The sequence below is a fragment of the Radiomyces spectabilis genome (assembly GCF_025331425.1).
Source record: "Radiomyces spectabilis strain NRRL 2753 chromosome Unknown BYT42scaffold_2, whole genome shotgun sequence".
NCBI lineage: Eukaryota > Fungi > Mucoromycota > Mucoromycetes > Mucorales > Radiomycetaceae > Radiomyces > Radiomyces spectabilis.
Genome location: NW_026251927.1, coordinates 2217349 through 2243418, shown reverse-complemented (window position 1 = coordinate 2243418; position 26070 = coordinate 2217349). Strand labels below are relative to the sequence as shown.

The 26070-nt window shown below is 42.5% G+C and overlaps 8 protein-coding genes across 8 annotated transcripts; 2 read left to right on the top strand and 6 right to left on the bottom strand.

Moving 5' to 3' along the window:
- Position 1: 1 nt before the first annotated feature.
- On the bottom strand, positions 2-211 carry BYT42DRAFT_489789 (uncharacterized protein; the record flags this gene model as incomplete). The annotated part of the gene is made up of 1 exon (XM_051563958.1): positions 2-211. One exon carries the CDS (start codon positions 209-211, stop codon positions 2-4), a length of 210 nt encoding a protein of 69 aa, XP_051427549.1.
- A 1652-nt stretch (positions 212-1863) lies between these two features.
- On the bottom strand, positions 1864-2484 carry BYT42DRAFT_557469 (uncharacterized protein). The gene is made up of 2 exons (XM_051566895.1): positions 2430-2484; positions 1864-2247 (listed from the first exon to the last, which is right to left on the bottom strand). The coding sequence occupies exons 1-2, from the start codon at positions 2463-2465 to the stop codon at positions 2053-2055; spliced, it is 231 nt and encodes a 76-aa protein (XP_051427548.1). The 5' UTR covers positions 2466-2484; the 3' UTR covers positions 1864-2052.
- A 1136-nt stretch (positions 2485-3620) lies between these two features.
- BYT42DRAFT_557466 (kinase-like domain-containing protein) lies at positions 3621-5638 on the bottom strand. Its single transcript, XM_051566894.1, has 5 exons — positions 5470-5638; positions 5098-5387; positions 4976-5000; positions 4680-4856; positions 3621-4589 (listed from the first exon to the last, which is right to left on the bottom strand). Exons 1-5 carry the CDS (start codon positions 5615-5617, stop codon positions 3760-3762), a joined length of 1470 nt encoding a protein of 489 aa, XP_051427547.1. The 5' UTR covers positions 5618-5638; the 3' UTR covers positions 3621-3759.
- Positions 5639-5696: 58 nt separating this feature from the next.
- BYT42DRAFT_557464 (RasGAP C-terminus-domain-containing protein) lies at positions 5697-7483 on the bottom strand. The gene is made up of 4 exons (XM_051566893.1): positions 7258-7483; positions 6686-7190; positions 5956-6612; positions 5697-5880 (listed from the first exon to the last, which is right to left on the bottom strand). The coding sequence occupies exons 1-4, from the start codon at positions 7454-7456 to the stop codon at positions 5868-5870; spliced, it is 1374 nt and encodes a 457-aa protein (XP_051427546.1). The 5' UTR covers positions 7457-7483; the 3' UTR covers positions 5697-5867.
- Positions 7484-10875: 3392 nt separating this feature from the next.
- Positions 10876-14426, bottom strand: BYT42DRAFT_557459 (armadillo-type protein). Its single transcript, XM_051566892.1, has 10 exons — positions 13848-14426; positions 13446-13597; positions 13167-13348; positions 13029-13095; positions 12716-12952; positions 12513-12627; positions 12285-12429; positions 12094-12194; positions 11688-12025; positions 10876-11627 (listed from the first exon to the last, which is right to left on the bottom strand). The coding sequence occupies exons 1-10, from the start codon at positions 14071-14073 to the stop codon at positions 11367-11369; spliced, it is 1824 nt and encodes a 607-aa protein (XP_051427545.1). The 5' UTR covers positions 14074-14426; the 3' UTR covers positions 10876-11366.
- A 198-nt stretch (positions 14427-14624) lies between these two features.
- BYT42DRAFT_201183 (kinase-like domain-containing protein) lies at positions 14625-15751 on the top strand. The gene is made up of 3 exons (XM_051562521.1): positions 14625-15010; positions 15163-15410; positions 15484-15751. The coding sequence occupies exons 1-3, from the start codon at positions 14730-14732 to the stop codon at positions 15720-15722; spliced, it is 768 nt and encodes a 255-aa protein (XP_051427544.1). The 5' UTR covers positions 14625-14729; the 3' UTR covers positions 15723-15751.
- A 1341-nt stretch (positions 15752-17092) lies between these two features.
- Positions 17093-19366, bottom strand: BYT42DRAFT_592020 (dynein regulator; the record flags this gene model as incomplete). Its single annotated transcript, XM_051570585.1, has 9 exons — positions 17093-17165; positions 17244-17401; positions 17459-17563; positions 17646-17777; positions 17856-17952; positions 18103-18280; positions 18452-18752; positions 18917-19079; positions 19329-19366. 9 exons carry the CDS (start codon positions 19364-19366, stop codon positions 17093-17095), a joined length of 1245 nt encoding a protein of 414 aa, XP_051427543.1.
- Positions 19367-21296: 1930 nt separating this feature from the next.
- On the top strand, positions 21297-24025 carry BYT42DRAFT_527191 (acyltransferase ChoActase/COT/CPT). The gene is made up of 6 exons (XM_051565357.1): positions 21297-21504; positions 21638-22092; positions 22206-22515; positions 22601-22816; positions 22883-22938; positions 23010-24025. Exons 1-6 carry the CDS (start codon positions 21430-21432, stop codon positions 23836-23838), a joined length of 1941 nt encoding a protein of 646 aa, XP_051427542.1. The 5' UTR covers positions 21297-21429; the 3' UTR covers positions 23839-24025.
- The last annotated feature ends 2045 nt before the right edge of the window (positions 24026-26070 follow it).

Genomic DNA, 26070 nt, shown 5'->3' with positions numbered 1-26070 from the left:
ACTAATGAAAGATACTTAGCAACCGATTTCTTCTCCAAGGGCCCAAAATAAACAGCCACTTACGACTTGAGCGACCGCAATCCGGACACCAACTGGTTTCGAAATATCGTCGATGGATCAAGCAATAACTTTTGCCTCGTCCATTGCAAGTATGTACTGCAACGGGTGCTTGTTGTTGGGAACAGGTCTTACTGATGATAGTGGACAGCATATTTGTCATGGAATTTAGTCACCAACGATGTGTATAAAAAAAAAGGTAGAGCGTACAAACCAACTGTAGGGTTGTACTTTTCTGTCTATTTATAAAGGAAACAGTGGCTTGGAGTAAGACAAAATGCGATTTATCTGGCGTCGCACAAGTTTTCACAAGTTCTATGCATGAGAAGGATGCACAAACCACGAAAAACATGGACTGTGCTCGTCAAATCAGCTGAGTTGGACCATGTCCTACCTAAACAATCGAATCACAAGCCTGGAATAAAATTTGTGATCATGGGAACGGACCTTGGTGTCTCTTTATATTTCTTTTTTTTCACACCTCCGAACACACACCAACGGCTTTGCATTGAACTGGCGTTTTTTTTTTTCCTTTCACTCTATTTCATATGAGACGCCTCTTCTATTTGATTTGATTCGCTCTTTCATCTTGATGATTGAGTTCGCATTGCAAGTGCCAATGCGCTGTTGCATATTCAAGGAACCATTCGCTGTCCACAAGATCCCTCAATGCAGACGATAGACTGAATTGTAAACAGAATAAAATAAGACTACTTCAAAAAAGGCTCAGTGACCCCTTTTTGGATTGCTTTATTAGTGGTAGCCCCATGATCAATGGTTACATCACCGAATGGAAGCTACATGGACTTGAGCGCCTTTCTACATATGATAGCCAACAGACGGTACCCAAAAAAAATGTGGTACTTTTTTTTCGATCCCATGATATCGCATCGTTTCTCCCGTCATCTTGATTCCTTCTTCCGGTCCAGCAAGATTAACACCGTTTCTACCCTTCCTCCATAGTATAGAATGTCATCCGTTCTTATTTTTTTATTTATTTATTTATCCACTGAGAGCTGTGCTAAGCAGGAAAAAAAAAAAGCAATGCCGATCTCTTTTTTGCTACTGTTGTCTTTTGTTTTTTATGTTGTTTGGTGATTCTTTCTGTTGCTTAAGTAAGTCCGCCTCCGGAAAAACTAAATGGTTCATCAGCACATTAAGAAAAAAAAATGGGTTTTGATTACGATCCTTCCCCAATTATTTAACAAGGTACAATCCATATTTGATCAGTGATGAATCATGTACGACTGTAATCCCTATTCATCCTATTTTTCTTTTTCTCGTTCTTGTTCAACTTGGTATTTTGTTGACAGTCGATAAACTCGGCTTGTCCAGTGCAGTGATGCTTATTTCCGTGGAATTTTCATTCACTGAACCCTAACGGATTAGAGTTTCTGCAAAAGGGAACCTGGCGCATGGGTTTGAGGGCCCGATATGCATCTTCATCTTCCATTGTCCGTTAACATTGGTACAGAAATCGGTGGCACGAAAGCAGAGGTCACTTTCTTTTTTTATGAACCCGCCAAAATTTTTTGCAACCTCCCCAATTTTGGGCTCAGCCAACCAAGCTAATGCCAAAATGAACACAACCAACGTTTATGACCATCCCATTTATTTTCATCGCCGTTTGTAAAAAGAAAAAAAGAAAAAAAAAGATAACGATTATACCGACCAATGACGATGAATGATCACCATTTTATACCGTCAATTTCAGCCATGATCATCATCTTACCATGGACGAAGAATGAAAAAGCAAGCATCTTTATATATCAGAAAAAAAAAAAAAAAAAGGGAAACCGACAACCGGACAGGTACGCATGGCTTTTTTTTAGATCTGTCATTGAGTGACAACAGTAATGGCACATTTTTCCCACTTGAATTCGTCTTGAAGCTTGAAACGACACGAACTGTCAGACGATGATCACGGGTAGGCACTCATTTTCTTTTTTACACGTTGTTGTGGGTTCCGCATTCTAAAGGTAACCTCGTCGAATTTTAAGAGATCGAGCCCCATGGATAAAAAGAGAAAGTAGGTGCCAGTGCATGGATAAACAAAACTGCGGTGAATCCTTGCTTAAATTTGGGGGGGGGGACCCCACTTGGGCCCACCAAATTATCCTTTAGTGGCATGATCGAAATGCTTGCCAAGCCAGCCAACAATTGATGATCGAGAAAAAAAAAGGATTGGCACTAAAAAAAAAGGGACAAATGCATTGGGGTATTGGTGTCACGTCTGACAATAAGCTTTCAGTCAGCACCAGATAACTGTATCCACCCCTCTAGTCCTTTCCCCTACCTACCCATCATCATCATCATCACCATCCAGTTACTGTAGGTCAAACGACGGGCTTGAATAGACAACTTAGACTGACCCAAGCTATCGCCACGCTTTCAGTGAAGAGAAACATTTGAGAAAGACTATTAAGCGAGTCGCTGTCCTTTTCTCTTCTTTTGCCATTGCCTTGTTTTAAAGTTTTCTGCATAGGATATTTTTTTCTCCATCGTTACACGCATGAGGGTATTAAACTGTAGTGGAACGGGAGGGCACTAAAAAAACCTTAATATAAATGAATTATCTTTTTTATCTACCACGTTGCTATCCCATTGGAAACTCTCGGTTTTACCATCCCATGTGGGTCATTATTAAAACTAACCCCATCTTCAACCCATTTGTCCGCGCTTTCCCATAGATCCACTTCCTTTTTTTTCCCGGTCTAACCAAAAACGGCCCGCCCCCGTATCACTGTACCTCACAATATTCCTTTTTTTTTTTTTTGGCAATACAGCCATACATCTGGGTTGGGGAAAGCAGAGGCTTAGTGGTGGATTTCTGGGCATCGCCACGGTTCATTTTCTCTTGCACATAAAAGAACAAAGTTTTTACTACATAATAATATAAGCTGAACAACCGGTCAACAATGGTGAGTGAGGTGTTATAACAGGTACAAGATAAAAGTGGGGTTCCTGGTTTAACTTTCAAAAGCCAAGTGCCCCTTTGACCAATAGAAAGTCTAAGCATTCGGTTTCCTTTTTTTTTGTGGTCGTTCATGGGGTCTATGGTATCATGGAACAGGCAATATTTCGTTAAAAAAAAACGATAATAGCTGTATATAGGGTTGCACTGAGGGATTTTTTTTTGACTGGCTTTATAAATATAACTGCATCATGACATTATCACAGGAACGGAGATGATCATTGCTCAAGAACGCAATTTTTGTTGAAAAGAAGTGGCAAGCCGTCAGGTTATCATAGACGCTTATGCATATAACCGCCCTCAGTATGACCCATTTACGTTACTTGCCTTGCCATGGCATAAACCACGCATTTTATTAGTACTATTCAGTACAAGTGTTATCATAAGGTACAATGACAAAGTACGACACTCCAATGCAGGCATCGCCTGATTTGATGACGTAAAAAAGAAATCATTAGCTAATCCTTTGTCCGTCATGCTTATCTGCATCTTTGTGTCATGATCATTTTATAGAATAGGACATTCTGTGAGAGGATACATGCGTTGTGCGATCAACCGCTCTCATTGTCACGCATCGCTGGAGTTAGAGTCGTGTGCAGAGTGAAAAGTTTATTATGGAATTGTCTGTGTACATGAGAATAAAAGAGAAAAATTGAAGCAAAATATTTCGCGTTTAAAATCATTCATGGTATTGCATCGGTGCGATCAATGGTAAAGCGAATCCACGCTTACCAGTCGTGACTGAGATGTCGTTCAAGGGCCTGTTTATCTGTGCCTGAAGGACCGACTAATTTTCGGCGATGATCCATACGGATGTATTCGTCACTTCCTAGCATCTTGAGCTCCTCATCATCCATGTCTTCCGGTTCGCCAACAAACTGATCCGATTCAAATAGCATCCCACTCTCTGCCGGTTCTTCGGGTTCGCACATATTGACATCGCGGTGTTGCTGATCCAAAGCGATCGCCTGATGATGCGCTTCGGTGGCCGTGACGGACGTTGGCGTCGAGATGGAGCTTCCCGTATACCTTCGTTTGGGGGTCAGCATATCCACCGAGTTTAATCGTAAGCTTGATTGACGTGCATGTTCGCCTTTGAATCGTTGCACTTCGTTGATGATACATTGTCGCAATACATCGGTGTCATTGAGCAGCTCGAAACTTTCAAAATCAAACGGCGTTTCGCAACGCAGTTCTTCGGCCGGATCACGCACCACCGCTACGTAAGGATGCTCCAATGCTTCTTCCACAGTGAGTCGCTGGTCGGGGTCCAAGTGCAATAAACGACGCAACAGATCAATGCCTTCAGGAGGACATTGGGGAAACTGAGCGGCGAAATCAATCGGTTCTGTGGGCGGTCGTTCGCCATTGGCGTCCGTCAGGTTTTTGATGTAATCCACGACCGATTCCGATGCTCGCTTATCCCAAAACGATGTATCTTTGGGCAAGCCCAGAATGCCAATAATTTTATGCAGCTGATCCACATAATCTTCACCCCGGAAAAGTACCTTGCGTCCCAGTAATTCCGCAAATATACATCCCACAGACCAAATATCAACTAAAAAGAGATCACATTTTCCCCCGCCAATCCAATTTCATTCCGTTAGTGACCAGACGATCGGGGTGATACTGACCATACTACACTTACTCGCTTTATCATAACTGTTCCGACTCAACATGATTTCCGGAGCACGATACCATCGCGTCACGACATAATGCGTCATATGTTGCTGTGCATCCAGACGAGCAGAAGCGCCTGCAAAACCACGCGCCATACCGAAATCGCAAATACGTAAACTGCAATCTTGATTGACAAGAATATTGGCTACAGGGTACATAATAAAAAATGAAAAAATTCATGATCAAGGTTCCCATCCGTCATAGTATTCCCACTTATTCTCTTTTTTTTTCCCCGTTCTTCCCCATTGATTTTTTCCACCTTACCAGGTTTCAAGTCACGGTGAAGTACCTAGGAAAAAGTGATGTGATAAATATGGCTGATTTTGTCATGTAGAATATGCGAATAGGGGAGAATAACGGAGAGAGAGAGAAAGAAGGATGATTACATTGGCACTGTGGATGTACTTTAGGGCTGTAAAGATTTGATACATGAACCATTGGTAGTGAACGGGTTCCAATTCAAGTTTGGAATGGATAATGTCGGCCAAAGTGGTATCGCAACATTGTTGGATCAAGTAGATTTCGTTAAAACGCGAATAATCCACAATGTCCAGTTCCTTTAAACCAATAATCCGAGGATGACCGTTGAAATGCTGTAATAACTTGATTTCACGGAGGCACCGTTTCGTCAATAGCTTTTTATCAAATATACGCGAACATTTTTTGATGGCCACCACTGTACAAATTGATAAAACATAGGTTTCAGCATCTTCACATCATCGCGTGCGGGTGTCGATGCACAGGTAATCACACTATACCTTCATCTGAACCTAGACGTAAAGCGCTACACACCGTACCGTAGGAACCCGATCCCACTTTACGGATAACTTTATATCGTTTATTGATGGTAAACGTTTCACGAGTACCGTTAATCACAACAGTATAATGTTCATCGTCCGTGGCCATGGTTATCCCACTGCCCTCACATGGCCTTTTTTTTTTTTTTTGGTCGATCCCTTATCGTTCTTTGAAAAAATGCCGAAAATCTAAAAAAAATTCGCGAACCGACGACCGCGACCTTTTTAAGGAACGCTTCATACGTCTGTTCTTGCTCTCTATTCGATCACCCATTGTTTTTTATACAACAGTCTATTTAGGGTTTAACATCGACGTTCTTACAGTATTTGGATTAGACCATTTGTGATCTATGGTAATATTATGCGTAAAATCTAAAGTGAAGTGTCAGTAGGCGGGTGCGAGAAAAGAGTAGAAGCAAAATACAAGGACGAAAGTGTGCAACTTACTTTTTGTTGATCAAATAGATGAGTAGATTCACATTGGCTTTGGCCATGTCGTCTAGCACTTGGATGTATTGAATGCCTTCAAACTGAGTTTGCAGCAATTCTTCGTAGCGGACATCCACTTGAAGTGACGATAAACTCCAACCAGAATACGTTCCTTCAATGGTGATAATGCCCGCTTGATCCATTGAGAATACCATCGAAATACGATCGTAGTGTTTTCGGTCAATGCCGGAAAGTTCCACCAAGACACCACGATCATACAATTCCTTGGCTGTGTATTTGTAAGACCCAAACTTGGGGACCATTCCTTGCTTTTGTAATCCACGCAGATGGAAATATTGCCGCGAAAAAGGCAGCACCATCCTTTGCTTCTGACCCCGTTTTGTGGCCATGGCTGTCATACAACTCATGAGATAATCCTCGTATTGGTTGCCCTGAACCAAGAGATATTGGTGCTTCTTTTCCAGATGATGAAGCGTTAACCGTATTCTGGAAATTTCGCGATCGCGCTGCACCCGCCGTCTGTTTTTACCCGTAATATCCTGAGCAATCATATTGATCATTTCCTGATGATGTCGACTCTGAGGTATCACATCCAATCGCTCCAAATGGATCACCAGTTTTTGTGCAATACTCTTCAACTGGAAAAACTTGATGCTACCGCAATAGATACAGAAACGTCAAGGACCCCAACAATGAATTTTCGACCATCGTCATGGTTAGAGCTTACTTTTGTAGGTCTAGCGGAGTCTCTGATTGACTGAGTTTCAGCATTTGGCGTTTGGCGCCCATGGGGCCACTGAATTCGACCTTTTTAAACGAGGTCCAAGCAGCCTCATGATCTGGAGTCACCGGGGCTTCAAATATTTCTTGCAAATGGGTCCCCGATTGCACCTTGATCACATAAATGACGAGCCGTTTGGCGTCGACTTGCAGTTGTTGGATTCGGGCCGCCGGATCGGATGGAAGATCGTTGCTGGGATTCGTCAGGGACAGACAGATGGTCGATTCCGGGTACTCCATGTTGGGCATGTAGGGCGAGTCGCCTAATTCTTGCAACAAACCATGCAATTTGCCCGTGCCTTCGGGTTCCAGGACGCGTAAATTCACTTGCAGCGCATAATGCAAATGAAACAGTTCCGTCGGACTGATATATACGCGAGGCTTTTCTGTTCTCACTTGATCCGCCAAAGAATGCTGGTTAAAGTATTCTTCGGGGCTTTCCACGTCCGTCACTGTCATTGGGAAGGAAAGAGTAGCGTTAGACCACAAAGAAAAAAAAATATATGAAGCATTGCTTACACTGCATAAACCATTGATTGAATTGTTTTGTTGCGTGTGCCACGTAATCGTTGAGTGGAGCGAGAAACATGTCCTGAGCAGTGAACAGCCGACCACTGGAGACAGCTTGAAGCATCTTGGAAATCTCGGCAAGGTTTCTTCGTTGAACAGGATGAATCACAGCTTGAATGACATCATATTGTTCTGGGGCACTATGCATACACACACACACACACGCACACAAAACAGACATAAAAAAGCTGGAGGTTCAACATCATAAACTTGTAGTCATGAACTGATCCTAGCGACTTACATGATGGCCGGATTCAGGTACCGGTAGTAGATGAAATTTCCGATAATTCTGCCAACGTTGGCTTGCGGTTCATGTGGAAAGGTGATCCGAAGCACTTCACGAAGTTCTCTTGCAATAGCACGAATGCTATAGGGCATCTGATCACAGGTCGAGGTAATGGCGCTCATGAACGCTTCGGTGATTTCACGTAAATTTCTTAAATGATGGATGAACACCTCACGCACTTCATCGTCCGCCAAGGCTTCCTGGGAATTGACATTTTCCTTTCGCATCGAAGGCTGCCCTGTTCTCGACTCCTCATCATTCACCACTTTGTGATAAATGCTGACAGGATCGGTTTCCAAATCCAAGTACTCATCATCAATCACACTGTGAATAAGAGGTCCCAGCAACTTCTGGAAAAAGTGGCGCTCTTTTGCTCCTCTAACACCAAAAAAGTTTCATCACAGTCGTTTAACAAGAATCCCATTTCATGGGCCGCATTATTTTTGTTACCTGTTGATCTGCACCATAAGTTTCAGAAAAGTGTAATTGCCACGCAGAAATTCGTTTGTATCTTGCACGGTTTTCATCTCTTCTTCAATACATTTCTACAATGGAAACGTTGAATGAATATTGTGGATTGAATACGAGGACGTGTTTCATACTTTGCAAACGTTGAGCAAGAGAAATTCTTCGCGAGCATTGGTGGCATAGCCAAACAGGGTGAGGACGGTGGATTCAATCAACTTGTAGCTGACGTGATCGCCGACATCCTGGCGACTCGTCATAGACAGCAGTCGTGCAAGATATTTTGGTTCCGTTTGTAAGACGTAGATCAACTTTTCGTAAGATTTGCGACGTTGACATGTGCTTTTATCGATGCCATTGAGCGATAACGGACTGGTATAGTTGTTTTGATCGGCCAACTGATGAATACGGCGCTGTTGTTCCTTCTTTTTCTTGAACGCGCCGCAGTGTTTCAGCACTTCGTCGATGGAAATGGCGTTTTTAAGAAAGAGCCCAATCTGGAGGTCCAAAGTGTTCACATGCGCATCCAATTGATTATTATGTCTTATATACTGAACAATTTCCTGTCGCAAATCTTCCAAGATCAGCTCACGATCAAAATCCAATTCGCTGTCATCCAGCAAATGCACAAACGTCTTGACCGTCCCCAGCGAAGGATTGCGGTCATGAGCTGCAATAAAGGTCACATTACATCAGCCCATATCATGGCACAAGTAAATTAGAGTTAGCACACTTACTTAGTCGATGATATGCATTGCGTGCCAGTTTATCGCGGACGCATCGTTGCACGATGATAATTTGGGCTTCATGAGACGCATAGTATTGCATCAACTGTTTGTACTTGGCGCGGCAAATGTACCCTCTTGCTTGGGTTTGCAACTAAGCATTGCCGATATAAGGGGAAAGAAAAAAGACGACCCACAGCATATTAGAAGCAAAGAAGCAGAATACGTTTTTTCTTTTTGAAATCCTCACTTTGAGTATCCATGCTAATTGATTGTTGTATTGCGCGATTCGATCGGATAATTGACGTCGTGCTAGCATGCCTCGACTATGCGCCTGAATGTTGACAAGGGTGGACATAAAAGAACGGCTGTGCAATCGCTTTTGCAGTGACAGATAGTGTCGGCGAGCAACACGTGTACGAAGCATAGCTTGGCAACGCATCAAGAGGGATAAATGATACTCATCTGACCAATAGATCTCCATTTCTACATGATTTCCATCCCCCAGTCAACGGCTGTTTTCATCGTAGCAACAAAAGCAAAACACGGCAAGCTAGCTATCTTACTTTGTTCTTCCGACAGTCCGTGGTCCGAGTTCTCTGAACCGGAATCTTCTTCAATGATGAGATCAGGGACAGTAGCGATTTCAGGCAAAAGTTCTCTGTAAAAATAGTCGTTCAGTTCGAGCTGTTGCAGATTATAGTGTGCATCGTATTCGGCGTCTTCGTCCTGCAATTCGTTTCGAAGCGATGATTGCACGCCTTGAAAATTGGGCATCGACACGCCAGCGATATCCAATCCACGTTGTGTAGCTGTAATTTCCTCGTCTGAAAAATTATTGCGGCATTGAGTGGATCTGTTTTCATTGCAGCTATTTTGTGTTTGGTTTGAACATATTTATGATTGGGTTGCCCACTGACCTGTGAATTCAAGCTGGCCTAGCAAGTTCTTGATATCGGGGGCCAAATGGCGTCTTGAGAGTAAATGACTCAAAGCATGGATGCAGTAGATGACTTTGGGGATGTTTTTCTTTTCGTACAAATCGGTCAATTCAAACCAAAAGATCTTGGGAAGTCGCACAAACTGCAGAGCGTCAAAGAAGTAATTGATGTTATCGGAATGACGAAACTGGAGCTTCTTGTCACAAAAGATCTTGCGTACGCTCCCAGGTGCAAACCAGCTCGCCAATTTGGCCACGACGATACCATTACGCAAAGATTCCTCCAACTGAACAATGGGCCCAATATCTTCCTGGATACATTCTTCAATCCATCTACAAAAATAATATATTTTGTAAAAAAAAAAAAAAAAAAAAAGGTTGCAAATGAGAGATCGGCTCTCATGGCATGCATGAACATAGACCAAAGGCTCCAAAAGACTCACTCTTTGGCTTCACCAATGTGGCACAGATATTCATAGGCGTGCAAATTGTCACGTTGCTTATCCATCCATCGACTGCTCATCACCGTTCGATTATCCTTTTGCAACCGTATACGACCTTTTTTTGCATGATGGTCAATATTATTCGACAAAGTGGTCTCTTCAAACAGGATCGCATTGTGTGGGATGGTAACAAGAGGACTCAACTTACCATGAAGACCTATCAAGAATTTCAGAAAACATTGAATCGATTGATTTTTTTTTCCGATTTTTCCAAAGCGTACCTATCACATCCTCTGCATCCTCTGTAATTGTAGGTATGTGCAATTGAGATAGACCCTTTTCGCCTGCTAGGTGTGACAACGTATTCAGAGGCGTTCGCTGTGTCATACAAAATGTAGTATATTGATGAGAAACAGACTAATAATAAACAAGCAGGTACGGTGAAAAAGAAAGTGGTCATTCTGACAATATGGTTCTGTAAATCTTTCAATATCATCCACCAGAAAATGGACGGTTACGCACTGCATTCTTTACCTATTTTGGCTAGTTGGATGCCCTAGCTTCGGCTGTTTCAATCCGCCACTATTGTTTTGTGCAAATGCACACAAGAGAAAAAGCATTGACTTCAAAAAACTGCAACTCGCATTGCTTCTCCCTTTTTGAGCTTTTACCGCTTCCCCCCCCCCCCGAAAATAAAAAATGATCGTAGTGGATCATGTAAATTTTATCTGTTGCTAAACCCCTTCTCCTTCACAAATTTGTGGCAAACGCAAGGTAGCTTATTTCGAGCATAACATTGGTCCATATCACCTTTTTGGATGCAGTGGTTCATGCATGAAATTTGTTTTTTGGTTGAATCGGTGCACTTGTCGCTCGGATGTCGCATAGTTACTTTTTTTTTTTTTGCAGTCACCATCATCGTTTACCATTATGTATCATCAAACTGTCACCCATGTTTCGTTCAAAAGTAAACTATATTACATTACAAATTCTGGAAAGGGGAAAAAAAAAAGATCAGAAATGCCGTGATGTCAACTATCTTGCGTTTTGGGAATTCCAAATCTCTGCCTTTCCTTTGATCATTTCATTTTGAATTCTACGCTAATTGAGCCACCTGTAGCTATGCTTATTTAAACTATAAGAAGCATTGAACGATTTAGTTCACCTCCAGCATCACAGCTATCCTTTCTTTGTTTGTTTTACTTACGGCTCTCAAGAGCTCGGGTTGCGAAGAATTTGACATCGCCATCTGTGTCCGTGCTGAGCGTTTCAAGTGCGGGTTTCACCTTGGAGTCGATCAATGGTGCCGTATTTGAGTCCTTCTTCAACAGAGGTGTTAATGTTTCTAGCGATTTGGCGACATTGAAACGGATATTGGGGATGGGATCATCAATCTTTTCCATGACCGTAGGCAAAATCAAATCTCTGATAATCTCGGGTGACAGTGCTTCTGCCATTGTCTGGATAGAAAGGTAGAGTCAGCGACGATTTTAAAAAAATCGAGCGGTTCCCCAACTTACGGTCAATGCGAAAAGGGTGGTCATTCTATGCAGATAGTTTTCATCGTTGGTCAACTTGAGCACTTCCGGAATGAGGGTGGTTTCGGCCCATTTGGCACCAAACACTTCGGTCAGACTTTTCAGATTCACCGTTGCGGCTTCACGAATAGAGTATACCAAATCACGCAACCAAGACATGCACAATAATAAAAGTCTTTCTTCAAAGAATTTAGCTCCAAACTGCTTGGCCAAAAGCGGGATATACTCAATCACGGCCAAGCGAATACGCCACTGTCGGTCCTCCGAAAGTTCCACAATAGCCGGCAATAGCGCTTGCGAAAGTCGCTCAATACCGATAGCTACACCCCGAAAATTCCTGTGAGTTGAACGTATATCAATGCCTACACGTACCAGTCATTCGTCTTACCTTGATTAATCACTTCCAAATTGGAGATGACGTTTAAGCGAACATCAGGAAATTCATCCGTCAATTGTTGAAGGAAAGTGGGTAACAAATACTCCATTGTACTAAAAAAGACAGAAAAAAAAAGTGAGTACCATGCACTGGATGACTCGTTTATCATGGACTTGGGACGCTTTCTTGAAAAAGGTACTTACGCTTCCTCGCCAATGACCGGTGCTAAATCACTGATGTTCTTGGCAAGGGCGGCACGAGCATGCTGGTTTTCATCCATTACTAGATCCTTCACACAAGGTAAAAGACTTTCAAGGATCACCGACTTTTCCACCAGCTTAGCAAATCCTAATGAAAAATCAAAAAGATATGAGTAAGACAGAGCCACCTATCCACTCAAAACGGCATGCCCGTAATAAAAGTGCACGTACCAGGAATCTGACCGGCAGCGGCCGTTCGGACTTCGCCCTCGGGATCCTTCAACAGACTCAAAAACGGACCCACAAATTGTTCACGCGCAATCGCTTCACCAAATGCTTGCGAAATCTAGCAGGGGCACAATCCAAAAAAAAAAAAAGATCAGGAGCGGGTTCCAAGGGGGGCCAATAGGCTTTTCATCTGATGTCCCACTTACATCAACATATTTTGAAGCGACCATGTATCGTACACGCCACGATTTGTCATCGGCGAGAGTTTTGAAGGCGGCCAACAAGTGCTGCTTTCGTTGTTCTTCGTTGAGCAATCGGGCCAAGGCGGGAATATCTTCTACGGTGAGAAGACGGACGGAATCCTGGTTATCTTCAGCTAAAGTGTGGAATATTTTGATAATGGTGGACACCACGTCTTCCGTGGAGACTTGTTGTGCAAAATCCTAATAAAGCAAGTAACAAAGTGAGACCCAAACCGCAATTTATCAATGCTACACGGGTATGAGATTTTTTTTTTACACTTAAAGCCTTGGCCGCGGCTCGTCGCACCATCGGGCTCTCATCTTCCACCAACTGAGTAAACAAGCTTTTGAAAAAGAAAAAGAGAAAAGGATGAGCATGACATGAGCTGAAAAGGAAACTCAATTTTTTTTTTACCGTTTTAACTCGGATTGCAAGTCGTTGGAACTTCTTTTATAAATGGCAGCATAGAGACCGGTGGCCGAGGTTCGACTGGTGAACCATTCACCGATACTCAAACGTTTCAAAAGAGGCACAAAGTGTTCCTCGAGTTGTTTTTCAGGTAAATGTCCAACAAGAGTGCACAAGGAAGCAACCGCCTGTAAGAAACGACACCAACGCAAAAAAAAAAAGTCAATGACACCCATCCCCACGATAGCAACTCGTTTTTTGATTGATAAGACGCAAACAACTTACTTTTTCTCTGACACTTGGTTCTTCCACGGCAGCAATGTTTTCAAGAGGAGGCAATAAATAATAAGCATAATTTGCACCACCAATGTAATCCGTCAATTTTCCAAACTCTTCAGCCAAAGCAAGAAGCACTTCATCTTCGTCATCGATGGATTCTGTGAAAAAAAAAAAAAAAAGATAAAAAGGGTCCAATATAAGAAAAATTAGTATACGCCTATCATTCAAAAAAATAGAAAAAAAAACCAAGAAGTCTCCCTTTCACCCCAGTGACACGTCATGCTTTTTTCCCTTTTTTTTTCCCATTTATCGATAACGTTTTTGCTCCCCAAAAACCCAAGATACGAGGCGACGTATGATATGACGTAGAATAGTTTCATGCTACATTGACAATAGAGAACAACGCACCTTGCAAGAATGGAATGAGTTCATCTCGTGTTCTTTCAGGACCGAGGGCTTGGGCGATAACCGGCAAGTTCTTGATAGCGTTCAACTTTAGCTGGACATCTTCGTGCTTCAGTTGGTCAATCAAGACGGCCACAGAGTAATTTTCGTCCGTGTCCTGTTCAGTGGTGTTGACAGGATCTTCATCCATGAATTCGGTAGGAGGAGCAGTAGCAGTGTCGATTTCCATAGTGGCAATGAAGGATTATTTGTTTTTGTTTTTTTGGAACTAGCTTTCTAATTGTCGTCTATTATTTGAACAGAGAGAAACAAAGGCGATGGTATCGTTTCTTGTAGTTTGTGGGGATTTTGGTGTGTTTGCTCTGAAGCAGGAAAAAAACGAGACACGTAAAGAAGAAAAAGAGAGAAAAAACAAAGACTCGTCTTTTGCAAAGTAGACAAGACCAAAAAAAAAAAAAGAACCACACTTTCACCGCGCCATGGAAAACGGGAAAAAAAGCCCAGCCAGTCCACAAGCGGCAAGGAAATTGTGACGTATGCATCGCGCGGCGATTGAATCCTCTTTTTTTTTTTTTCTTTTTCCTTTTTCTGAAAAGAGGGTTTTTTTTTTTTCTTGTTCTCCTTATTGTTTGGAACGGAACACTCCATCAAGTGTTTGTATGAAATTTGGCTCATTCTTATTAAAGCTTGGATTCGTAGCTCGTCGTCTTTGCATTGCGCCTCATCTTTAAAATATCCTCTCTCTCTCTCTTTTTATACACATCCCATTCTAGCGACGACCCTTTCTTCCTGCCATACAAATCATACACCGAAAAACAACCTTTTTTATCGCCACCCCCGCCAATTCTCTTTATTTGTTACTAATTTCAAAATTGACGACATCTCATGAGCGCCGTATTTGAATTTGACGACGACGACTTGACGGACGTGTGCCAGAACAGCAAGACAGACGATCTTAGTCATGTTGATTCAGACCATGTCGAGAGTGGTTACTCTTCAGAAACCGATGCGGCCGAACCCACACCTGTCTATGCTGACGAGAAAACGTACGAAGTCTCTTTGAGTGAAAACTTTATCTCCTCCTCTGTCAAACAAACGGTCGTTGACAGCAAGAAGAAGATCGGAAAAGACGATTTCGAAATATTGAAACTTCTCGGTCGTGGAGCGTAAGTTTTGGTTAATTCACAAAATTTTTTTGATTTCATTTTTCCCCAATTTTGTCATCTCGGCTTGCATTTCCCCCCCTGAAAAGAAAAACAATCCCTTGCTTTTTAGTCTCGCCCTTTAGAATTTTTGCCTAATCGAGTTCATTTGACAGATTTGGCAAAGTCATGTTATGCCGTCACCGTTCTACCGGAGAACTGTATGCGATGAAAGTATTGAAAAAAGCGTCCCTGTTGGTCCATGCTAAAAATGCCGAACACACCAAAGCCGAACGCCAGATCCTTGAAGAAATGCGCCATCCGTTCATCGTTCAATTGATGTATGCTTTCCAAACAGACGATCGATTATATTTAATCCTCAAGTATGCTCCAGGCGGCGAACTGTTCACTCACATGGCCACAGGTAGATAGAGTCATCAAATATGATCCATTTTTACATGATCAACTCACATGTTGGGATCGGTTTGTTTTGGTAGAGCATATGTTTAGCGAAGATGTCGCACGATTTTATCTTGCCGAGTTATTGCTGGCATTGGAACATGTGCACAGTTTGGGCATTGTTTATCGTGATTTGAAGCCGGAAAACTGCTTGTTGGATGGTCAGGGACATATCCTGTTGACTGATTTTGGTCTGTCCAAAGTCTCCCTCGATGGTCGAACCAGTACCATTTGTGGTACCGCCGAATATATGGCTCCAGGTAGGGCTTTTGTGTGACCGAATTAGCTCCGGGGTAGATGTGTGTAACGTCTAATGAGTTTGAACACAGAAACTTTAATGGAAATGCATTATGATCAGAGCGTTGATTGGTGGACATTTGGCATTCTCATGTTTGAGATGCTCACTGGCTATGTAAGTGGCGGCGATTCATTTTTCTTATTTTCAAAAAAATATTGATTTCCACGTCTAGACTCCTTTCCGCGCTGCCAACAAAAAGAAGACCTTGGAAGCTATTCAAAAAAAGAAACTCCAAGTTCCTTATTACATTTCTGCCGATGCCAAGGATTTGCTTATCAGAGTAAGTGACGGAGTATCCAAAGTGAAAAAGCATGGGCAAATGGTGTGGAAACGGATGGCTCCAACTTATTTCTTTCACGTGTAGTTGTTGCGCAAGAATCCGAATGTGAGACTCGGTAGTGGTGACAAGGGCATTGAAAAGATCAAGAAACATGGATTTTTCCGCAAGGTCGATTGGAAGGCCTTGAAAGCACGTAAAATAGAACCACCCATCATACCCGTTGTGGTAAGTAGGCGCACGGAAATGAAGATAAAAGGAATGTCCATCCAACTCAGACTTTTTCTAGACGGATCCATCGCTTGCCGAAAACTTCGATGACAAGTTTACCCAGGAAATTATCAAGGAATCACCTATTGATGTGCCCCACGGCTTGGATGCTCACATGCAAACTTATTTCCAGAATTTTACCTATGTTGCCCAGTCTCATTTGTTGACTCATGCTTTTCCCGAATGAATCCCAGCTAGATGTCGATTCTCTCTCCTTATCAACCTCATGCAAAAATATAGATTTCCGTTGATCCGCATAGGCCCGGCTCATGTTGAAAAGGGGTTTGATAACAAAAACATGGTCATCGACAGCATTGGATGGGATCCAGTCATTGCATATTGGAAATGGGGAGTTTATAGAATAAGCAACAGATCTACGACAAAAAGAAGAAGAAACCAGAGAAAAAAAGGCAAGGCAAGGAAAAAAGAATAATACGTAACAAAAAGAAAAAGAAACGGATAAAAAAATTGAGAATGGGCATGATTGGTATAAATTGAATAGCGCTTGCGTATGTATAAAAGAGACGAAAAAGAAAAGAGAGAAGAGAGAGAAGAAAAATAAAAATGGTTATACAGCTTTAACAAAACAAAAAGAGAAATCATGCTTCGTCAGTGCTCCACACGATTTGAAATCATTTCCTGTCCTTGAAACAAAAAAAAAGGTCATTTTCCTGTCAAGCCCATCATGAAAATAAACTCAAGGAATAGGAAACAACTTTTAAAAAGAGAAGAGAAAAAAATTGGAAGCATCAAATGGTTGGATTAAGAAGAATAAGAGAAAAAAAAGAAGGGGGGGATTTTTTTATCGACATTGCCACACCTTGACAGTTTGATCTACACTTCCCGTTGCAACAATAGGACTGATGTGGCAATAACTAGAAAAAAAAACGACGATTTTAGCACAAAATGATATGGAACCTCACCGTTTTCAGAAACAAAAATAAAATACTTACGATATGCAAGTAACAAAATGAGCGTGAGCTTCCAATGTCTTCATGCAACGGCCGGTTTTCAAGTCCCAAATCTTGATCGTCTTGTCGTCGGATGCACTTAGCAAGTATTTGCCACTAGGATGCACCACCAATCCTCGTACCCAATTGTCATGACCAATCTGTTCCATCGCATCTTAGTTTTCCGATCCGCTTCTTCTGTGGTTTGGTGGACTTACCAGTGTTTGAAGCAATTGGCCGCTGCTGTCCCATAATTTGATTGTCTTGTCTCTTGATCCCGTAATAACGTAATGTCCCGGTACTGAATCATCTTTTGATTTGCTCTAAAGAAAAAAAAAGGTTAATATCAGCATTTCATGAAACAGCTGAATGCGCCTTCCTTTCCGATAAGAAAAAAAGTCCAACCTCATCACCAATCAATTCTTGAATATATGGATACGCATTAATTGGAGCAAAGATGGCACATTCTACAACGTGGTCATGTCCACGGAACTCCATTTTTCCTTCACCCGTTTGTGTGTCCCAAAGGCGTGCTGTCTTTTGTTAAAAGCAAGACAAATCGCGTTAAAAAATCTCATCAATATCAAAATCGTAACGAGATCCCCTATCACTTACTTGGTCATTGGATGCCGTTACGAGTAATCTGCCATCTTCGCTTGGAACCACGGAACGCACCCATTCCAAATGACCCGAATATGTCTTGACACAATATCTATTAACCAAAAAGAAAAAAAAAGGGCCATCCAGTGTTAATCATCATCATTCACCCTCCAACGTACAAAGGGGAAGAAGCGAGGAAAGGATACGATCGAATTGCAACCACCGATGCAAAAGGGCTTACATGAAAAAAAAGAGCACTTACCCAGATGTGAAATCCCAAAGTTTAATCGTCTTGTCACGTGAAGCAGAAACAATCTTATCTCCTGATGGTAAGAATTCAACGGAAGAAACACTGTGATCATGGCCATACAGCGTTTTGATGCATTTGTAATCGTTATTGACATCCCACACTTTGATGGTAAGATCGGCCGAACATGACACTAACAGAAAAGAAAAAAGGGCATTAGCCATCACCGCGGATTTGAAGCATGATAGAATAGAAGCCTAATGCTGATACGCAAAATTTTATCGCGATCCATGATAAAGGAAAGAAACACATGGAAACTAAAAGAACAGGAAATGAACGGTGGGATGGGGGGGGGACGACGTACCTAAAAAATTTCCTTTGGGATCAAATGCCAAATCTTGTACTGCTTTGGTGTGTCCTTTAAGTGTCCGCTCGAAATCGCCGGCTTCGTAATCCCATATTTTGATGGTGGTATCTTCGGATGCCGAAGCGAGAATCTGGTATACGGGGTGGAAAGTGACGCGCGTGATAGGATTACGATGACCGGTTAAACTATGTCTTTCCGGAGGACGAGGAATCCAGTCGACCGAACTTGTCTGTTTCCGAACAGGGGCATTATTGAGTTCCTCTTGCATCTGTGATGTTTTGGTCTCCAGCTCCATGATCTAAACGAAAAATAAAACCAAGCTCTATTAGTCACTGGATAATAGTTGACACTCGCATGAAAATTTCACGCAAGAACCGCCTCATGTTTTTTTGTTACGATTCTCTCTGTAACAAAAAAAAAGAAGGGTGACAAAAAGAAAAGTTGACAAAAAAGTGGGTGTACCTTTTTCTGTAATCGGATGACGGAAGTCCATTTTTTTTCCAAAAGGCCCGCATATTTCATTTTAGGATCTGGGACAAAATCATCGTTGTGTGTCTCATTTTTAAGTGCTGAGAAGGACTCTGAGAAGCCGCTAGCGTTCAAGTAATCAAGAATCGCTTTGTGTCTGAACAGATAGGTAGAAAAATCCAAAAGTTAGACTCTTTCTTATGTCGTTCCCCCCCCCCCAAACTTGCCCTTGCAAACCAACCATTCCGCCCAACAAGTGACAATGTCAGCGTTTCAACTCTCTCCCCAAAACCCAAAAAAAAATAACCCATCTTGGTTAAATGACCAAGATTGAAACCAATGGCGGTGATAAAAGCAGGGCAACAAACAAAAGACAAGGAAAATAAAACCCCCCAGTCATACTTACAGTTCGTCTCTTTGACGTTCCGAAAGGATGCTTGTCATTTGGTATTATATAAAAAAGAACTGGGGACAAGTGGAGGTTGGAAATGGACAAGCGGACGGTGTAAGGTTTTGGAGGGAAAGATAAAAAAAAAAGATAAAAGGGTATGATGGAAACTTATCCCAAATAGAGTAGAGTTAAAAGGAACAAGGAAAACGTAATATATCAATGTTGGCGGCTCGCCGTAAGACGCGTTAGACCAGTGGGAGAAAGCAAAAAAAAAAAAAAGGGCAGCCAAAACTTCACGCTTGCTTTTTTTTTTTTTGCCCCGCCGAAAAAAAAAGGTAGCTCACTCGAATTATTTTATCCAATCAGATCGCTTCAAGCCATGGGCGGTGGTGCTTTCTTCCTTGACCATCTGACTTTGTCACCCACTTGGCTGCTTTATCGCATACTGCATCACCTGAAACGCCCCTCTCTCCACTACTTCTACTCATTCAACTTCTTTACAGTAGACTTGTGTTGTTTCCCTTTTCTGTATGGGAAAATGTGAAAAGGATGTCAACAGAAAAAAAGCCGCCAGATTGAAAAATTTCCCTCCTTTTCCAGACGGACCTGTCTGTCCGATGCGGCAGAAGACGAATCAGGCGGAGAAAACAAAGCCAAAAAAACAGAAGCCAAGCCAACCCTTCAACTCAACACAGGACAAATATCCTTCCCTGATGAAGAGTTTACCTTGTTTACCGATGTACCTGCCGTCTCAGAAACAGATCTTTTGGAAGAAACAAGGAAAAATGTACGGAAAACCCGAAGCCCATTAACTCTTTCACCTTTCTACCGCATATTTCATTCTCCGCCTAAAGATTCTCATCATGACAGCACCCTCATCTTGGCGGAATCCCAAAAGGAATAGATATCTTTGCTTGTCCTGTGGCCTTGGCGAATAGGCAAGATTACTCATGCCATTCAAGTACTGGTACAAGACAACATCTTTACATGTGCCTGTAACGAATTGCTCCGTTTTAACTCTTTCATGTTGCCCCATGATGGGGGCAGTCAAATCTTGGAGCAAAACAGGGACACTGAACACCATGAAGTGATGGCAATATCAATACAAACCCTACAAAGGATGGCTGTGGTAGAGTTCTGCCTGTGGGCTCTTTAAAATAATGCAACTGAATAGTTTGTCAGTGTTTTATCAGGCCCCCGTTCATTGAAACGATCGGTTTAGTCGTCGATTTTTCGGGTGCTCTGTCTGTGAGAACCAGTACCCAAATTTCTCTTTTGCAAACATATAAAACATGAAATAATGTAAAATTTCTCTTTTGTCTCCCTGAGTAACAAGCGAGTCATAAATATTATGTGAAGACAACGCTAACACCGCACCCTACCGACAGGCAGGCAAAGCAGGCAGGAAGGCAGGCACAGGGTGGTACAACGGAGCAATAAGTTGGTCTGGCATTATCCTTTTTGAGGCAGGAGCAAGACCCTCTTTTGCGTAATTCGCCGGGATCGGCTACACTCCTCCTTGACCCGTGAAGTCTCGCTCACAGAAAAAAAAATTCCCCGTGAATTTGATAACAGTCGCAGTTTGGTTTCTCTTCCCGGCCCCAAGATATCAATGATTTCATTCTACTCTTTTTGTATTTTCAAACACCGTGGTTTAAAAAAGACCGTCATGATAAAAAAAAAAAAAAAAAAAAAAAAACTTGACAGTCGGTGGCGATCTGAATAGGGTGGGGCATGACTGAGTCTATAGGAAGTGTTCCTGAAATATACTGTGCCAGTCAATGGATGAGAGCGTCACCGAGTGAGGCAAACTATACCAAAAAAGGCAAGCGGGGTAATATACGAACAAGCTAAAAAGGGTACATTTAAGACTCGAAGGTTGGGTATAAAAGCTCTTTTGTTCATTTGAAATGGCGGATGCAAGAAGGAAATCGGAACGAAAACAAAAGATGCTCACTCGTTTATCACGTGCGGGTTTCAAAAAAATTCAAGACCATCCTGACTTGTCGGATTATATAAATACAACCTAAATTTCGCACATGCCATCCTTTTTCGTTTTTCTTGCCCAAAAACAAAACTCTTTCCCCCTCCACTTTCCTCTTTTTTCCTTTTTCTCATGTCCATTCGTGCATTGAGTCTAAAAAACGTCTCCCGATTGACTCCTCGAGTCTCTTTGGCTGGTCGCAATATGGTAAGTTCCCCTACCTCGACACACCAAAAAATGCTCTCCCCCAAAGTCAAGGACCTTTTTCTCAAGGTCTATCAGTTGGGCCCGGTTCATGTACGGTTCATTGACAGTTCCTTTTTTTCCTTTCATCTGTTAGATGACCCATCGTATGATGGCTACAGCCAAGCCCGCTCCCAAGACACCTGTTGATCCTAACGCGGCTGGCCCGATGTTACGTTATCAGAGCAATTTGCCCAAGCTTCCTGTGCCGGCATTGAATGGCACTCTGCAAAAATACTTGAAGAGCGTGCGTCCCTTGCTGAGCGATGAGGACTACAAACACACCGAACAGGCCGTCAAGGAATTCGAAGCACCGGGAGGTGTGGGTGAGAAACTTCAGGAACGTTTATTGGCTCGCGCCAATGATCCCAAAATCGTCAACTGGTTGGAAGATTGGTGGTTGGACGGTGCCTACATGGCCTACCGTGATCCCGTCGTGATTTATGTCAGCTACTTTTTCTACTACAAGGATGATAAGCTCCGCAAGTTGCCCGCCAAACGCGCCGCCGCCATCACCACCGCCGCTTTGGAATTCAAGAACCAAGTCGTCCAGTAAGTATCCTGAAACGAGTAGACTAGGCAACAGTACCCCTCCTCGCCCCACCCCGCCCCCTCCCTCGCAAAAAATGAGAATCAGGGCCATTAACACAAGATTCTTTGATCAGGAAAACGTTGGAACCCGAATATGCCAAGGGCGAACCCATGTGTATGGATTCTTACAAGTACATGTTCAACAACTGCCGTATTCCCACCAAGCCTTCGGATGTCGAAATCGCTTTTGATCCCACCCAAAACAATCACATCATTGCTATCCGCAAGAACAAGTTCTACGTCATTGATACCATTCACAACGGCCGACAATTGTCAACGGCCGAATTGGAACAACAATTCCAACAAGTTATTGATCAAGCAGGCGACGCCAAGGGTCCTGCCATTGGTGCTTTGACCGCGGCCAACCGTGATAAATGGACTGATGTAAGCTTCAAATGATTTCTGGAGTCGGAATTGGAATTTTGGCATTTTTCAAATGCTGATGACTGGCTTGTTTATTTTTTTGTAGGCCCGCCAAGTGTTGATGGCCGCCAATCCTGAGAACAAGCGTGCTTTGGATAAGATTGAGTCATCTTCGTTTGTTGTGTGTTTGGATGACTTTTCTCCTGTGACTCGTGATGAAGGTTCCCGTGCTTGCTGGCATGGTGACGGTCGTAACCGTTTCTATGACAAGCCTCTTCAGTTTATTGTCTTTGAAAACGGTAAAGCCGGTTTCATGGGCGAGGTAAGCACCATCTATTGGATTTCGGAGTCAGTTACAGATGATGCTCATTTTTAATGTTCTCCGTAGCACTCTTGCATGGATGGTACTGCCACTTGCCGCTTGAACGAATACGTTTGTGATGGGTATGTATCCGATCTATCAATTCAAGGCTGTGTGTCATAGGCTGATTGTCACTTTTTGGGGGGGATTTTAGTCTTGCGCGAAATTTGATTGATCATGGTGCTGAACAAGTGCGATCGGACCTTCCTGCTCCGTCCGAGATCAAATTCCAAGTGAACAACGAACTTCAACAGACCATCCAGTCGGCTGAAAAGGATATTGATGAATTAATCAAGAAGCACGAATTGACCGTGTTGGCTTATCACGGTTACGGCAAGAACTTGATCAAGAAGTTCAAGAGCTCTCCCGACGGTTATGTCCAAATGGTGATTCAGTTGGCCTACTACAAGTTGTTTGGCACTTCGCGTCCTACTTACGAATCGGCTCAAACCCGTAAATTCCAACGTGGTCGTACCGAAACCGCTCGTAGCGTGACCTCGGAATCGGTGGCTTTTGTCAAGACTATGGAAGATCCTTACGCTTCGCGCGAAGATAAGATTGCAGCTTTCCGTGCCGCTCTTAAAGCTCAGGGCGCTTACATGGCTGACGCCGTCAATGGCCACGGTGTCGATCGTCACTTGTTCGGTTTAAAGAATGCTTTGGAGGCCGGTGAAAACGCTCCTGCTTTGTTCAAGGATCCCGCTTTCAGCTACTCTCAGCACTGGTACTTGTCGACTTCCCAGTTGTCATCCGAACATTTTGACGGTTACGGTTGGGGTCAGGTGTACAACGACGGTTACGGTATTGCCTACATGATCAAGAACAACGCTCTTCAATTCAATGTGGCCAGTGTCAAGGATTTGGAAGTACACGGTACCAAGTTTATCAACGGTACTCACCACATGAAACAATGCCTCGAAGACGCCGCTAATGATCTCAAGGACCTCATGATGTCTGAATTACCCGCTGAAGCCAAATTGTAAAAAAAAAAAGCAACAAACGAATGAACATGGTTTGTCAAGCATCACATGCTTTGGCATTGAGAAAAAAAGTTTCGATCATGAATTGTTTGATGATCATCAAAAAAAATTAGTATATGAACAGTAGTATATTGATGATTTCCTTTTTTTTTTTCTGTAAAATAAAAACTATACATCCTAGGAATTACACACAAAAAAGAAACTCCTTTTTTTGGTTGAACTATGAACCGATGTGTATAAGAGTCGAATAAAAGGAACACCAAAAAAAAACAAAGCCGGGAACAAAAATGGGTAAGGATTTGGTTTTGGAGTAACGTAAACTTGATAACAAGCCGTACACCCGCTGTGCAATGGATGCCACCTGCTACTGGATGTCGCACTCTTACATTGAGCGACATTCGTCAGACAAAAGCCTAACGCAATACGGCATAACCTGGGCGAGACTCTTGATGGAACTTTGGTATATTAATGTCAATACTCTGGCATACCATGAAACACTTTTAATGAACAAAGCAGCACTTATTGACCCCCTCCGTTCTGTCCCGCCCAAGGTTATGATAGATCTACAAAGATGTGTGGGAATGTTGGGTATTTAAAAAAAATGAGTTAGTAAGCTCTTTGGTTGATTCAAATTTCGTTGAGATATTTTACCTTTGATGTTTGATGCAGCAGATACCGAGGGCTTCCCGACCGAAATAAAGAAAGGATACAAATATAAAAAAAAAAAGTAAATACAATAGGTGCGTCTGTAAAAACCCCCTAAAAACCCTGTGGGAAAAAAAAGGAGGAAAAGACTGCAAGAAGACTATTCACTAAAATACAAAATACATACTACAACTACAAAATAAAATGGTCGGGAAGAAATATCGAAGGCGATACCACGGGCAGCAATCCATATGAGAGGAACCTGGGGAGGACGCGTCAGCGTTTCCCGATGAAAAAGAGAGTCACACCACCGACGATGCCTTTGACGACAAAAACCGGTTTGGCCACATTTGAGCGCGAACAAAGTAGAAAGATTTGGAGGGATGGATGACTTGCCAAGCGAAAAGAAAACCGGAGAGAAAACCAAAAGCTAAAGAAGGGGTAGAGAAAAAAGAACGTGAGTTTTTTCTTGTCGAAAAACGAATAGTCACATCACACAAAAGGTACCTTTTTGATAATACTCGACTTGACCGGTTACAGATAGACGCCGGATACACCATAGTCTGGATGATGGATGATGGATGTGGATGCGGGTGAGGATGCAATGATAGTGAGGGCTTTTCAGGTAAACGGAAAGAGGGAGAAAACCAAAGGAAAAAGAAAAAATTGAAGACAAAATGAATGAGTTCCCATGGATGAAACAATAGTCACTCTGCCAATGCAAGAATGATGATCAGGTCAACCACATGGGCCAAAAAGTGGAACATTTGCGGTTGGTTTACCTTTAAATCAAACATTGTGCCGAAAGAAAATATGTATACGGACCACACGTAAGCTTCTTCTTCGATGCGGAAAAGAAAATTGCTTGCAGAAACAGTTAAGCGGCGGAATATTTTTGGGGCGGTGGTGTCAGCTTGAGCAGGGCCAAGATATTGATGTGGTCAGAAGTGCCGGTAATTTCGAGCTGGAGGCCAGATATCGATAGTTTTCCCGAGTAAAAATAAAAGAAAATAAAACTTGCGTCAGTAAAAATCTCACAAAAAAACCTGTGGCGAAAAAAAGAGGGAAGACTGCGAAAAGAATACTTACATGAAAGACGATATCAAGAGTAGGAATCCAAATGAGGGCAACATGAGGAGGACGCGTCAGCGTTTCCCGATGAGAAAGAGAGCCACACGACCGAAGATGTCCTTTGACGACAAAAACCGGATTGGCCACAATCTGGTGCCCGAACAAAGTAGAAAGGTTTTGGAGGGATGGATGGCTTGAATGGCTTGCCAGGCAAAAGAAAACCGGAGAGAAAACCAAAAGCTAAAGACAGAATAGAGAAAAAGGACAGGTAAATTTTTTCTTGTCGAAAAACGGATAGTCGTATCACACAAAAGGTACCTTTTTTCATAATAATCGAATCGACCGGATCAGATACACGCCATAGTCTGGTGATGGATGATGGATGCAATGATAGTGAGGGATTTCCAGGCAAACAGAAGAGATGCAAAACTAAAGAAGAAGAAAAAATTCGGATAAAAATATGTGATTTTCCATGGATGAAACAATAGTCACCTCACTGATGCATGAATGATGAGCTAC